Source organism: Carassius carassius, chromosome 38 (assembly GCF_963082965.1).
Source record: "Carassius carassius chromosome 38, fCarCar2.1, whole genome shotgun sequence".
NCBI lineage: Eukaryota > Metazoa > Chordata > Actinopteri > Cypriniformes > Cyprinidae > Carassius > Carassius carassius.
In genome coordinates, this window is record NC_081792.1 from 28931700 (window position 1) to 28946704 (window position 15005).

Consider the following 15005-nt stretch of genomic DNA (forward strand, 5'->3'; position numbering starts at 1 on the left):
AATGACATTCAGCCAAGTATGGTGACCCATACTCAGAATTTGTGCTCTGCATTTAACCCATCCGAAGTGCACACTCACAGAGCAGTGAACACACACACACTGTGAGCACTCACCCGGAGCAGTGGGCAGCCATTTATGCTGCAGCGCCCGGGGAGCAGTTGGGGGTTCGGTGCCTTGCTCAAGGGCACCTAAGTCGTGGTATTGAAGGTGGAGAGAGAACTGTACATGCACTCCCCCCACCCACAATTCCTGCTGGCCCGGGACTCGAACTCACAACCTTTCGATTGGGAGTCCGACTCTCTAACCATTAGGCCACAACTTCCCCATCAAGCTTAGTTTGAGTCTGCGCGTCAGAAACGGAAGTGCTAAAAATCACTAAAAATGGGCTTCACTTGTCTCAATTGAGTTCCAATGGGGTCGCTGTGTCTATTTCTTTTACCGTCTATGGTAAATCTTCTAATCGCTGTGCCAAGAGAAATCTGAATCAGCCACCGAATCTTCCAGAGAAGGCGAGCGTGAACAGGAGCAAGTTTTGGTAAGTATTCGTATTAATTATCTCCCTTGACTTTATGCCTCCACGTCCCCCCGATAGCCTCATAGACAGTAAAAGATTGCCTGCGAGCTTCTCCTCCTGTCCATACGGTAATTTCTCTACTGTGCGACAGAGAGTCTCAGGTTATGACGCAATCGTTAGCCTATTTGTTACAAAAACTGTTTCTACGGGACCATAACGTAAGATACAAGGTAATGGAGCTTTTTATACATTTTCGTGTTTCCTTAGAAATAATTAATGGACAATTGGTGTCTTTAAACACCTCAGATGTAAAGTTATTCGCTGTCAAAGTGACGCCAAAATGAATGGGAGTCAATGGAATGCTAACAGCAGGTGGGGGTAAGCTAGCCAATGGCGGCGCCCAGGGGTGCTTCAAAAAAATATGAAACCCTGCCCCCCTGGTGTTTAGTGGTTGTCAAGAGTTTAGTGGTTGTACTCCGTTACTGAAAATTTAACTCCGTTAGTAACGCCGTTATACTTAAACGCCATTACTCCCAACACTGAACAGGAGGATAAATAATATTTAATGATATTTTTATTACACAGGAGGAATTACATTTTTACAGGAATTTACATTGGAAAATCACACTTACATATGTTTAGAAATAACGTAATTCATAAAGAGAATTTTGGGTTTGATTGATTGAAACGAATACCAAGAAACATAGAAAACGGGGTTTGTGATCAAAAGGCAAACCTAGAGAAATATGAATTCTGTTTCTAAAGAAAAATGCTCTGTGAAAAAGGTATGAAATTAAGTTTTACTCCATTATGCAGGACCTGAAGAGCAAAATTAACTCCAATTCACAAATTCCAGCTGTTTTTTTTTTCCAGTTCCAGTGAAACTGAATCTTTGTTCAGAAAAACCTTAACCAAAATACAGCACTGGAATACGCTTTATTCAAGAATTCAAATTTGCATTCCTCGCAACATCTGGTAAGTGGAGAATTCCCAAAAAAACATGGCGTACAGTCTTCCCGAATCACATCACTTTCTGAAAGAAGCCGAGTGTTTCCGTGTGAATGCAGAATCAAGGCCCAGGATGAATATACTGGGAGCTGAAATCCTCCAACTGCTTTTCCAGAGCTGTGGCTTTATGTCTAGGAAAGGAAACAGGGCTATTAATACAGCATGATCAACATTAGACACCTGCGGTGCAACTAAAAACTCAACTGGCAGTTAATGACGGCTCAGACACTAACCTGAGCACTTTGGATCGCTTCTGTACGGTTTCCAGCTTCTGGATCTTGTCGGTGAGCCGTTGGATGTCATTCTCCAGTTCCTTCTGGGTGATGTCGACTTGCTGACAGAGTCGGGCGAATGTGCTGGCGATTTCTCTGTATCAGACACACAAGAGCACCTTAACATACAGGAACGACGTGCATGAAAAGAACAGCTCTTGAGCTGCAGTGAACGTCATCAGTAGCTGTACTCTTATGCAGTATACATCTCAAAATGACCTCAAAACTAATGTTTCCACATCCACATTTGGAGAACAGCTTCCTTACGAACAAAACTCTGATGTCAAATGGACTCTGGTGTAAAAACACTTACTGCTGCACTTGGTGGCTACAGTTTGAGCTGGTGAAACTGATGATCATTTGAAGTTTTTCGGTGGCGTAATCCACAAACTGTTTCTTCAGGGCTCTTTCCTTGGCCTTGGTGGTCCAGGTGAGTTTTTCATACAGGTACAGCATGCTGTACAGACTCATGGAGAGAGCGATCAGACGCCAGCCAACGGTTCGCCACACCTAACAGAGAGGAACTTCATTGACGATGCATTCATTTCCAACCCATGGGAAGTTAAGGTCACATTTACCATCATTCGGGGAGTTTTGTAAGTGGTTTGGGATTAGAAATTGAGGATTGCAACGCAAATTCAAAGCTGGGTCATTCGGTCTCAAATCAATCACATTTCAGAAACTTCCCTGGTTACAATTGTTAAAAATTTTTCATATCTTTATGAAGACAAAATATTAAATGCCATTGATGGATATTTACTGAGTAGTCCACTATTTTGTCGAGGAGGTCAAAATGAGATTAGGATCCAAATTAGAGGAGGTGGAAAATAACTTTAGAAATATGGCAGCATTGTTATTTTATTTTCACACAGAGATTGGTAGGTCAATTAGTAAAATCTGTTAACTTTAGCAATGCTTGTTGCATTAAATGCCAGAGCTGACCGTTCAAAAATGGGAAAAAAGCACTTTTGGCATTTGTCCGCCCAATGATTGCATGCCTGTAACTCAGGAAGTATTAAATATTATCCTTTTAGACAATGGTTTTAAAGGCGCTATATGGTTTAACCGAGTTACAGGCACGCAAACCTGGGGAAATAAAATGTGAAAAGTGTGTTTTCACATTTTTGAATGGGATTCACCACTGGAATATAATGCAACAAGGATTGCTAAAAAGTCAACAGATTTTACTAATATACCCACAAATCTATAATGCATCCATCTTTCCAAAATCATTTTGACCTCCTGTAATTTGGCTCCAAATATCAGGTGAAAATTGTCTTTTTGAGCCCCTCCCATCAACAAAATAGTAGATAACTCAGTAAATATTCATGGCATTCCATATTTTGGCTTTTTTTGGCATTTATTTATTTCTTTCACCCAGCTGCTTGGTTTGAAAGTTACTTCATATATTATTACGCTATTGCTAACAGACAATGGACATTTTTCCCACAGAATTTTGCTGAAGTGACCGCACCTTCACACAAGGAATAGTCACTCACATGATTTCACAACAAATATTTCCAAATTTATGAATCAAACACATTGCAGCTTATTCTGGCCAAGAATGACCCAATTAGACAGGAACAGGAAATGGAGCACAAAAGCAGTCTGAAGTCTCTGGGGTGTATCTGTAGCAGTAGCCAAAAATACATTGTATGGGTCAAAATTATCAATTTTTCTTTTATGCCAAAAATCATTAGGATATTAAGTAAAGATCATGTTCCATGAAGAAGTTTTTTGTAAATTTCCTACTGTTAATATATCAAAAATTAATTTTTGATTAGTAATATGCATTGCTAAGAATTCATTTGGACATCTTTAAAGATGATTTTCTCAATATTTAGATTTTTTCGCTCCCTCAGATTCCTGATTTTCAAATATTGTTCTCCTAACAAACCAGACATCAATGAAGAGATGATTTATTCAGCTTTCATATGATGCATTAATCTCACACTTCTGCCTGGTTTTGTGCTCCAGGGTCCCAGTTATTAGAGAAGATAAAGGGGATTGAGAAACGATGATAATTCTCACCACTCCTCCAACGATGATCACACTCATAGATGTGCGGGAGGTGACCGAGGCCAGATTGTGCACCATAGACATCATGAGTTCTTCCTGTGCCAGAGATGCCTGATTCTGACCTTGAGCTCTGGGGATCTGAGACTGAACCACCGCTGGAGCCGAAGGGGTGCTGGGTGCCGTCAGCTGAGTAAAAAACAATGATAAACACAATAAAATTCCATTCAGTGTCAATGTATCCCAATGCATTTCCATGTATCTCAGTGGAGACACAGTTTCTAATGTACCGGTAGGGTCTGATCCACCAGCATCAAGGCACGTTTGGCGTTGACGGGCCCTAGGAACCGGTGGACGAGCGCGGTCCAGCCTAAAGAGAACTGGAACTCAATGTTCTCCTGGAAGTCTGAGCACAGGGTGGCACAGTTGAGGTCGTAGCTGAGCTCAAACTTCCTGCTGGGAATGAGCATGTGCAGCTGGCTCTGTACAGCGGAGGGCAGCAGAGGCTTCAGACACTCTAGAAGCACAACAGACAGATAGATTACTAAACACACGCTATACTATTGAAAAACTGTCTATACAGCGAATGGTTTTATGGTTTAGAGTGTCTACAGCTGAGTGACACTAATAAAGTAGAGCCAGATAACACAAGCAACACTCATTATCAGACATCGTCTATTAATAGGAGAAACACCTACTGGTGTTTAAATATCAAACGCAGGTCACTGTGCTCTCACGTACCCATCATATACTGCTGGGACGACTGAACCGAGGCGTTTACTGCATCAGAACAGCGGAAGGCCAGGTTCTTGCCCATGCCCTTCTCGATGTGACTCAGAAGATCCTGCAGAACACAAACAGATCAGATCAGATCAGGCAACGGATGGGATATTCATTTACGAAGCAAAAAATAATAATAATAATTTATACACCCACACACACACATTATATTTTAATATTTTATATATTAAACTAATATTACTTATTTTATGATATATATTTTATAATATGAAACTATATTGCATATATTGCATATTGCAAATTTTTTTTTTAAATACATACTAATTTATATATATATATATATATATACATATATAAATAATAAATTAAAATAATATAAATAAAATACTACATATATACAAAGATATTTAAAACTTATTATAAAATATAGTTTTTTTTAAATATGTATGTGTATACATGTATTTTTTAAATACATAATTGCTAATATATATATATATATATATATATATATATATATATATATATATATATATATATATATATATATATATTTATATATATATATATATAACAGAATAGAAAATACTACATATACACACACATATTACATTTTAATACTGTATATATATAAAAAATGTCAATATATATTTAAATATTAAATATAATATATAAAAATTTTAAATATTTTATGTAAAATGTAATATAAATACATGTGTTACTCAATGTATTTTGCTAATTATATAAAAATCAAAATATATATATAATTTTCTTTTAGTTTTTTTTTTTTTTACAGCTATATCAAGGAGGAGCGATTTCATCCACTGACCAGCACTAAACAGTATTGGGTCTACTGTGTCACTCACAGATTTATAGATTCTCAGCATGTCTGGTGACGGGTAGAAATCTGCATGAAACTCGTCTATGAGCACAGACAGACGGCAGATCTCTTCTGCCATGGCGTCCGACACCTGAAACACACGAAGACATTCATTCACCAAACATCACATTAAATCTGCTGTGGATTCTGGGATGAAAGACTTCTCAGATCTCCCATAAACAGCAGAGAGAGGCTTAAAGAGGAGAAAGGGGATTGAAATAATGCAATCCGAGAGCTGAAGAAATAAAGGCTCCGCAGAAGCTGCTTCAGTCCCAAAGTCGATTCCTCAGTTTTACCTTGTGTTTCACCTCCTCAGTGATGGCCTCGATTTTCTTCTTGAAGTCCTGGATGAGCAGGTTGAGCTGATTGCGAACGAAATCCAGTCGGTCAATGAGATAGTCTCTCTCCTCCAGAGAAACCACCCTGAGATCAGGCATAAAACACTTTACTACATGAGCCATGATAACTTTAGTCACACTTCATCTCTGGAGAAGATACTGGACTTTCTGCTGCCATAATCCCAAAAGTAAAGAGAGACAGACGCACCTCTTGTCCGCGGCGGCGATGTTGATTTGATCCATGACGTCTTTGACTGTTTCTGTGATCTGCTTTGCTCTGATTGTGTGCTGCTCAAACTTAGTTTTCACTGCTGAATGCGAGATACACTCCTGCGAGGCCACACACACACACACACACACACACACACACACACACACACACACCTTCATGGCCGACTCTAAAGGGTTAAAGGTTCAAATCTGCTGCAGGCGTCGAACTAAAACAACAAATTAAATGCAAAGACGGCAGCAAATCTAAACCCTAAACGTCAGCCGCTCTCCAATCATCTCACAGCAGCAGGAACATAAAAGCAAAATCATAATAAAATAATGCAATGACATGAAAACAAAAGGGGGTCAAAGACAGTGAAGTCAAAACGTCTCAATGCACCACATTCTTTCAGATTTAATACAAGATACCAGAACGACTTGGTATCGAGCGAGTTTAAATGAAGTATCTATTTGTCAAATTAATCTAAATAAAACTGAAATCACGATAATCGCTTAGTGCAACTATCAAAAACAAAGGTTGTTATTTAATTCTATATATATATCTATATCTATATTTATATCTATATCTATATATATAAATATATATATATATAAATATAAAAACGCTTTGTGTTGTGTTTACAACTTTAAGGACTTCCTGTGGTTCCTTTAAAGTTTGAAAATGATTTAAGACAACCATAAATATTAGTATTGTATTTTACAGTTATGATATAGAATTAAAATATATTTTTTCCTCATGTTTATAATCCTCATTTTGTTTTTATTTGACCAATTTTATTTGTGTTTTTAGTTTTTTTATATATATATTTTTAATTTAGTAATAGTGTTTAGTAATATTATTAATTTAGTAATTATTATTTATTATATTATTATTGAATATAAGAAATTATCATTCATTATTATTATTATTTTATAGACATGTTAATATAATCACAAAAATCCCCCTAGCCCAAAAGCAATATTTGTTGTTTTGTTTTTATTTAGTAATTTTCATATTTTTATTTAGTAACAATAATAAATTTTATTTACAATTTATATTGTAATTATAAATTGCGAATTGCGCAGTCCTAGTCCAATAGCAATATTTCATATTTTATTTGTATTTAGTATTATTATTATTTTATATAAATTATTTTATTAAAATATGATTTAAAGAGAAGAAAATAATACAGGTTTGCTGTGCCAAAAATATTTGATAATTTTGATAAAGGAAAAAGATTTCTTCTTTAAATCCTATTTTAAATTGCAATCACATTTTTTCTCATCTCACAAAATAAATCTGGCAAATATTGTCGGTTCCATGAAGAACTGCTTTTGTTCCTCTTTCTGAAGTCGCTTTCTATAAAAACATCTGCTTAATGCAAAAAAATAAATCGATTTCAATGTGGTCCCAGATTTTTTGGACTTCACTGTATGATTGTTCTAAAAACATAATATCAACAAAAGTGCATTTATTTATGCCACACTCAGCAAATGAAGTCCATCCACACTAAATGAACAGAAAGAGGAGTGAAACAGAAGCTCAAACTGAACTGAAGAAACCGATGTCCTCGCCGCAGTAAATCTAGACTTCAGCAATGACGACAGATTGAGGAAAACAGGCGCTAACTCACTAAACATCCCCAGATTAAACCCTGAACGCTGCTCAGAAACTAGACACGCAATCATACGAGGAGGAGATGATGTCTGGAAGTCAGTGCCTGCTAAATGAAGAATTAATGTAAAAAAATACAGATAGTGAATCTGATCGTTTTTTTTCAGTGGATCAAGCTTCATAAAGGTACATTTTCAGCTCTTTATCTGAGCTCATAAACAAACCTGTAAACCGTTTCACCCCTGCTTACTGTAAATCTTCCCGATCTGTTCATGTGTTATAATGAAACTAATACTAACGAGACGTTAAAAGGATAGAGGACTTCTGTTGTAGATTCCATTGGCAGCTATTAAATATGATTTAATGTTTTGTTTTGATATAACAGAGAGCTTGCACTGTTTCTGTCACTTGCCTCAAACGATCTCTCAAAGCTCTGGAACTCCTTCAGTCGCTCCTGAAACCCTTCAGCTAAAGCTCCTCCTGTGAACGCACACACACACGCACACACACACACACACACACACACACACACACACACGCACACACACACGCACGCACACACGCACGCACACACGCACGCACACACGCACGCACACACGCACATACACACGCACATACACACGAACATATACACACACACACACGAACATATACACACACACGCACATATACACACACACACACACACACACACACACACACACACACACACACGCACGCACACACGCACGCACACACGCACGCACACACGCACGCACACACGCACATACACACGCACATACACACGAACATATACACACACACGCACGCACACACACGCACATATACACACACACGCACATATACACACACACACACACACACACACGCACATATACACACACACGCACGCACACACACGCACATATACACACACACGCACATATACACACACACGCACGCATACACACGCACATACACACGCACATACACACGCACATACACACGCACACACACACGCACACACACACGCACACACACACACACACACACACACACACACATCTAAGTATAACAATTTATTGAATGCCTGTTAAAGGAAACCAGGCACAACGACTAACAACTCAGCATCTAGAAATATATTAAATGCTTTGATAATGCTTGCAGTAGGAAGACATTTCTCTTTTTATCACATAAAGCCATGTATTTCCTGGTATATAAATATACAAAAATGACTCAATTAACATACATTTTAATAAATAAATAAATAAATATATATATATATATATATATATATATATATTGATTTAAATATATTTAGATAATTAATAATAAAAAAAATATTTAAGTTACTAAAAGATTTTCAGTCCAAATATAGTTGTATTGTCTAAATCAATTAATTTAATAGAAACAGTTTGCATCATCACAAAAATATTTTAATATAATTAGCAATGTTTCGGTCAATTGTCCTTCCTCAGGCTTTATTAAAAATTAATTTTGAGAATGTAAATGTTGTTTCCTTGTCCGTTTATGTGCATTTTGTAACATATTTTGCCATTTGAAAGTTTAAACTAAATATATGTAAAAAAACCCAAAAACAAATAATAAACATATTAAATACATATATAAATATATATATATACACACACACACACACATGTATGATATTCTAATTAAGAATTATAAAAATGTATATATTTATAATAATACAAAATGTTTACTTTTAAAACACATTTTTAAGAATGTTGGCAACAAGACAGTTTTGGTTCCCTTTGACTTATTGTATAAACATAAAGATACAATGGAAGTCAATGGGAAGCAAAACTGTTTGGAAATCAACATTCATCAAAACATCAGTAATGTGTTCAGCAGAAGAACAAAAGTCCTGGAATTGAATGACGTGAGTGTCACAGTTTAATTTGAGCGTGACCTGTTCATTTAAACACCAGGATCAGAACACGTGAAGCTGGCTGCTGGTGAGGATCCAGCTCTTACCCGTCTCTGGCATACCCTGAGCCCGCTGCATCCGCGAGTTCAGCACCTCCTTCGCCGACACGAAGAAGATACGATTGGGCGCTTGAGCTCGATCCACCACCTTCAGCTCCTCCACCAGGAAGTCCACGCAGCGGTCCGTGTGCTGCTTCCTCACCTGACAACATTAAACCAGCCCTAGTCTTATTGTTTTTTTTTTCAAGGATTCAAAATTTGGTGATGTGTTCTCAACACAGTCAAAATAAAAGTCCCATGCAACATCAAAATAAAAGTCATCGATACCTTTAATTAATAAATGGCAAATATCGTCTGATATATATTTGGATATATTGGTGATAACTACTGGTCCACGACTAATCTGCAGTAAGACAAATAAACTCACGTCGTCCATGTATTCGGGTTCGGCAGCAGACGCGTCCCAGCGATTGTTCAGGATGAAGATGTTGGGCTTTGACAGGCGTTCATTCACCTTGTGAAAGAAATGCTTCTCCTTTAAACAGAAATAACAAAGAGGTTGAGGTCACAGAGGTCATGTGAACTTATATAAACTTATATACATATAAAATACATATTTATAAATCCTTAAATATATTTTATTTCAGATAGTTTAGTTTAACAATGTACTAAAAACTAAAATGAAAATAATGAAAAAATGACAAAAACGTTCAACTAAAATATTTATAATTAAAATATAAAAAAAACTAAAACCTTATAATTAAAATATAAAGAAAATCTAAAAATATAACCTAATTTAAAATATCAATAACAACTATAAAAATATCTCAGTGATACTAAAATAGCACTGATTCAGAGTCGAATACTTTATATGATTTTTCTTTATATATACTTTAGTCAAAACAGTATGCACATATGAGGGGGATTTAATAGAGTAAATTAAATAAATCTATAAATAATTTATTAAATAAGTTATACAATGTAAAAAAATTTTTATGATGAAGTGCATGCAAAAATTAATAAATTAAATAAGTGATTAAAAAAAAATCAAAAATAATACAAAGACATGAAATAAAAATGAAAATGCAGCAGACAAAATAAAAAAATAATATTTCACAATGTTTTCAAATACATAATAATGCTCTATATTTCACATGATATTTCACATTCTTTTCCGAAAACAAATTATTAAAAAAAAAAAGTATATGTAATTCACAATTTATTTTTGCTTGTATTTTATTGCAACGTTAAATCAAAATCAAATAAAAAAAATTAAATTAAATCCCCCGCACATGTATACAATATGCAACAATTAATATTTTGGTCACACGACATCATTATGTTAAGTTCTCAATGTCAAACAAATGTTGCACATTTTGGCTTTAGACATTTCTATGCATATTGAAAATTTGCAGGCTGTGTATAGAACACTATAAAAGCTTGGTGATAATGCCATTCCGTACTATTGATTCTTCTCCCTTGATAAATATAATTGAGACACATTTAGTTTAGTAAGATTGCTGTCTGATGATTTATAATGGGGTGTTTATCTGCCCCGAGAGAGGCCACTGAAGCATGCTGGGATAGCAGAGTTCAGTCTAAACACAGCGCTGCATTCCTCTGAGAGCCGCCCCCTGCACACTGCGTACTTCCCATAATAGCACACTACAAACACAGCATGTGACAGCAGCCCTCAGACGAGTCAGATTAATGTTTGACTCTTCATGATGCAGCGTTCATTTCTCACGCTTTAACACTGCATGCTAACGGCTCACCGTGTTCATGAGAGTGGACTCAGAGTTGGCCACCAACACAAACACATCTGCGTCCAGACAGAACTTATCGATCCAGCTGTCCAGCTGTGTGGTCACGTCTGTGCCAGGACTGAAAGAACACACCAGAGAAACACTTGAGCAGTAAATCAGTATATAAGAATGATTTCTGAAGATCATGTGACACTGAAGACTGGAGGAATGATGCTGAAAATACAGCGGAGCATCACAGAAATAAATTATAGTTTAACACAGATTCACTTAGAAAACTGGTGTTTTAAATTATAATAATATTTCAAAATTTTACTGTATGTTTGATCAAAGAAATGCAGCATTGGTTAGTATAAGAGATTAAAACATAAATAAATGGACGCGAACTTCTTAACTTCTATGTTTAGGATATGCCACTGTTTATAGCTTGATTTCACTATGATTAAGTTTGTTAAACATTCGAGCTGGACTCGTCAGTCGTGGGACTGAAGTGTACCTGTCCACTAGCACCAGGTCGTCTCTCAGCAGAGCACACTTAGCTTTGGGCCAGAACACTTTGACCAGACAGCCGGCGTCCAGACTCTCATCCATGTGTAGTGCGTGAGCCAGCTGATTCACTGTCTGCAGACAACAAGTGTGTTTGACCTTCAGCACATGAGCTTTAACAAACAGATTTATGACTAAGCACACTAGACTAGTGAAAATGTGATCCATTGAAATTTTTCCTTAACTCTGCATTTTCTTTTTTCCTTTTTCCGGATTCCGTGCTAATGTCTTAATTAAATTTTAACCACCAGAAAAAAATAAAAGAAAAAATAAATTATATATATATATATACACATAAACACATTTTTTTTCATATGTACATTTACAAATTTTTTACAAACTAAATAATAAGAGTGGCATTTGTAATTTTTTTTTTTTTTTTTTTCAAATTCAAAATGTTTTAATTATCCTGGATTCTATTTTAATGTCCCATCACAATTACGTAAACAAAAAGTAAACCTTTTCAGCTGATTTCATTTTTCAGATTTTAATTATCAGTTGATTTAATTAAACTTTCATAATGAGAGAAGGCTTTAAAATCTAATTTTGAAAAGTACATTTCACTATATAATGCTAAAATATTTAGGTTATAGAGTTAACCCAAACTTTTATTTTGACAGGTTGTCATGAAGAGTTTCTGCATTTTAATGAATTGTGTTATTTATTATTAATATTAGATTACTTTTATTATTATATGTTATCTCTGTCATTATTTCTTTAAGTTAAACCAAACCTTTATTTTGACAGGCTGCCATGAAGAGTTTCTGTTTTTTTAAATTTGCATTAGTTATTATAATTATTATTATATGTAATTATATTTTTTTCTTCAAGGTAAACTAAACTTTTATTTTGAAATGTTGTCATGAAGAGTTTCTGTGTTTTAATAAATTGTGTTATTATTATTATTATTTCTTCAGGGTAAACCAAACTTTTATTTTGACAGGCTGTCACAAAGATTTCCGATGTTTATTATTTCTTCAAAGTAAACCAAACCCTTATTTCGGTGGTTTGCAGTTTCTTTGCCTTTGCCCAAGAGTGCAGATCTTTGCCTTTCTGTGTGTATCATAACATACAGCTTTTATATTTTTGTGCATTTTACTGGACTGTTGTTTTCAGTAAATCACAGAGCTCTTCTGAGATCAAAGCAATGGCCCGGCCGGCGCACCTTGATGCTCTTCTCCTCCTCGGACCCTTCGGTCATCAGAAAGGCCTTGTCTTCATCCGTGCCCTCGACGCTCAGGAAGCAGTTGGTGGTGTGTCCGATGCCGCTGGGCAGCACACGGTCACGCAGCATGGCGTTGATCACCGTACTCTTGCCATTGCTTGTTCTGTGACAAACAGAGGACGTTTACTGAAGTGAAAGGCTTATTAGATGTGACTTACGATCCAGCGGCAAACGCACCTGCCGAAGAAAGCCACCTTCATGTGTCTGCGAGCTAACACCTCTTTAATGGTGCACAGTTTGCTGGTGTACGCCTCGATCTGATCCAGCTGGCTCCGGTCTGCAATATTCTCCAGCGACTCATTATCACAGGTTTCTGTTGAGACACGAGATACAAAACACATGCAAATATCAACACTACTGTAGTTAACCAGTCCTGCACATCTCTGCGGGATGCTTTTAGACTGAAATTCACCTTTTACAAACTCTGAGCTCTCCTGAACGTAAACTAACAGCTGCTCAAAAACCTCGCCGATCTTCTTTTTGGCCAGAACAAAACGCTTCAACGGAGAAGGATCTGACGGCTCCATTAACACACCTGCAGGGAGAAGATTTCAGATCTGATGAATGAATGAATAAATGCATTTAGGAAACACTTTTTTTATCCAAAGTGATTTTTCAGTGCATTCAGGCTAACATTTTGTACTTAACATGATGAGATCAGGAACATGATTTTTATCCTTAAATTAAAATAAAACCACCAACATGAAGCATAAAATAAAATAAACATTCTGTTTTTTTTTTCTCTTAACATTTTACTTAAACTAGTTCCCAAGTCAACATTTTTTTATAACTGTAGATCAAGTTGATATACTTATATAATAATAAAAAAAATATTTAATATATATATATATATATACATATATATATTATATATATATATATATATATATATAAAAGCACAGAAAAATACATAAAATTTTTTTAAATAATATACTAAAAAAACACAAAATTACAAGAAATATAAAATAATATAAAAACTAATCCAAAATATAAATACATCCAGTAATAGTATATAAATGATATGGAAATTAATTAATAAGTTCAGGAGACATTACTATGGATAATCATTATTTTATTTATGAAATGAACTCACTCTTATCATCGAAATCTTCACATCAGAGCAGAATACTGGAAATAACAACACAAATTAAGATTTAATTATTTATTTATAATGTCGAGGTTAATAAATCTGGAGACTCCGCTTATTAACAGACAAAAAAAGGGTCTTAGCATTACATGATTATTTTTGGGACATGTGCAGTTATACTACAAGTGAAGTACTTTAAAGTACTCTGAAGTACATGTAAATACCAGGGTGTATGATTATGGTAAACATTCAGTACCATATTTTTTCCATGACGTCACACAGTAAAAAGTAACTCATAATTATTCATGCAGAATTACACACACACACACACACACACACACACACACACACACACACAAAACAAACAAACACACACACACACACACACACACACACACACACGTCTCAAATACACGAGTATAAAGTAGAAGGAGAAGAGATTGGAAAGGAGTGAGATATGAAAAATAAATACATATTATAAACTCTCTATCCTTGTGAAGCGAATATTTAAGTTAACATTAATTTGCTCTCAGGTGTTTCATAAACTAACTTACAGCTGAACTGCCAGATGTTTGTAGAGGTGACATGAGCGTTTAGCTTTAGCGCAGGAGACACGTGATTTCTAATCATTAATATCTGATTTCAATCATTTCTTCAGTTCGATATCATCGCATAATCAGTCTAGATGCTGTAAAACACATGAATCACAGATCTTACCCGGTCACAGGATCTCTAAATCCTCTCCTGTCATGACAAACAGATGCTAACCTCACTGCTGACACTCATCAGCAAAGACTTCAAAATAAAAGTCCAAGATGAGCGTGTTAATTTCAGAATAAAAGTCACAGACGAGCGCGCTGACTTCAA

At 35.6% G+C, this 15005-nt stretch overlaps 2 protein-coding genes across 3 annotated transcripts in view; both read right to left on the bottom strand.

Annotated features, from left to right (window-relative positions):
• Positions 1-15005, bottom strand: part of LOC132119127 (mitochondrial import receptor subunit TOM20 homolog B) — a 412651-nt gene that overhangs the window by 211096 nt on the left and 186550 nt on the right. The gene's annotated exons all lie outside the window — the stretch shown is intronic.
• Positions 1432-14950, bottom strand: LOC132119731 (mitofusin-1-like). 2 transcript variants are annotated; one of them, XM_059529933.1, is made up of 18 exons: positions 14856-14950; positions 13464-13586; positions 13229-13364; positions 12992-13154; positions 11777-11901; positions 11293-11401; positions 9945-10052; positions 9581-9719; positions 8004-8071; positions 5975-6096; positions 5725-5851; positions 5415-5519; positions 4552-4654; positions 4101-4327; positions 3826-3999; positions 2108-2304; positions 1756-1890; positions 1432-1653 (listed from the first exon to the last, which is right to left on the bottom strand). In XM_059529933.1, the coding sequence occupies exons 2-18, from the start codon at positions 13576-13578 to the stop codon at positions 1584-1586; spliced, it is 2223 nt and encodes a 740-aa protein (XP_059385916.1). In that variant the 5' UTR covers positions 13579-13586; positions 14856-14950; the 3' UTR covers positions 1432-1583. The 2 variants fall into 2 exon arrangements, with proteins under 2 accessions (XP_059385916.1, XP_059385915.1); XM_059529932.1 differs by having other exon boundaries at positions 9566-9719.

What these genes read in the sequence shown, in the direction of transcription:
- LOC132119731 (XM_059529932.1), bottom strand. Translation starts at nt 13,578, where the DNA reads ATGGAGCCGTCAGATCCTTCTCCGTTGAAGCGTTTTGTTCTGGCCAAA. An exon ending in AGGAGGAGAAGAGCATCAAG is followed by an intron (nt 11,902 to 12,991) that starts GTGCGCCGGCCG and finishes TGTTGTCTGCAG; the next exon opens with ACAGTGAATCAGCTGGCTCA. An exon ending in CTGAGGAGGTGAAACACAAG is followed by an intron (nt 5,520 to 5,724) that starts GTAAAACTGAGG and finishes CGTGTGTTTCAG; the next exon opens with GTGTCGGACGCCATGGCAGA.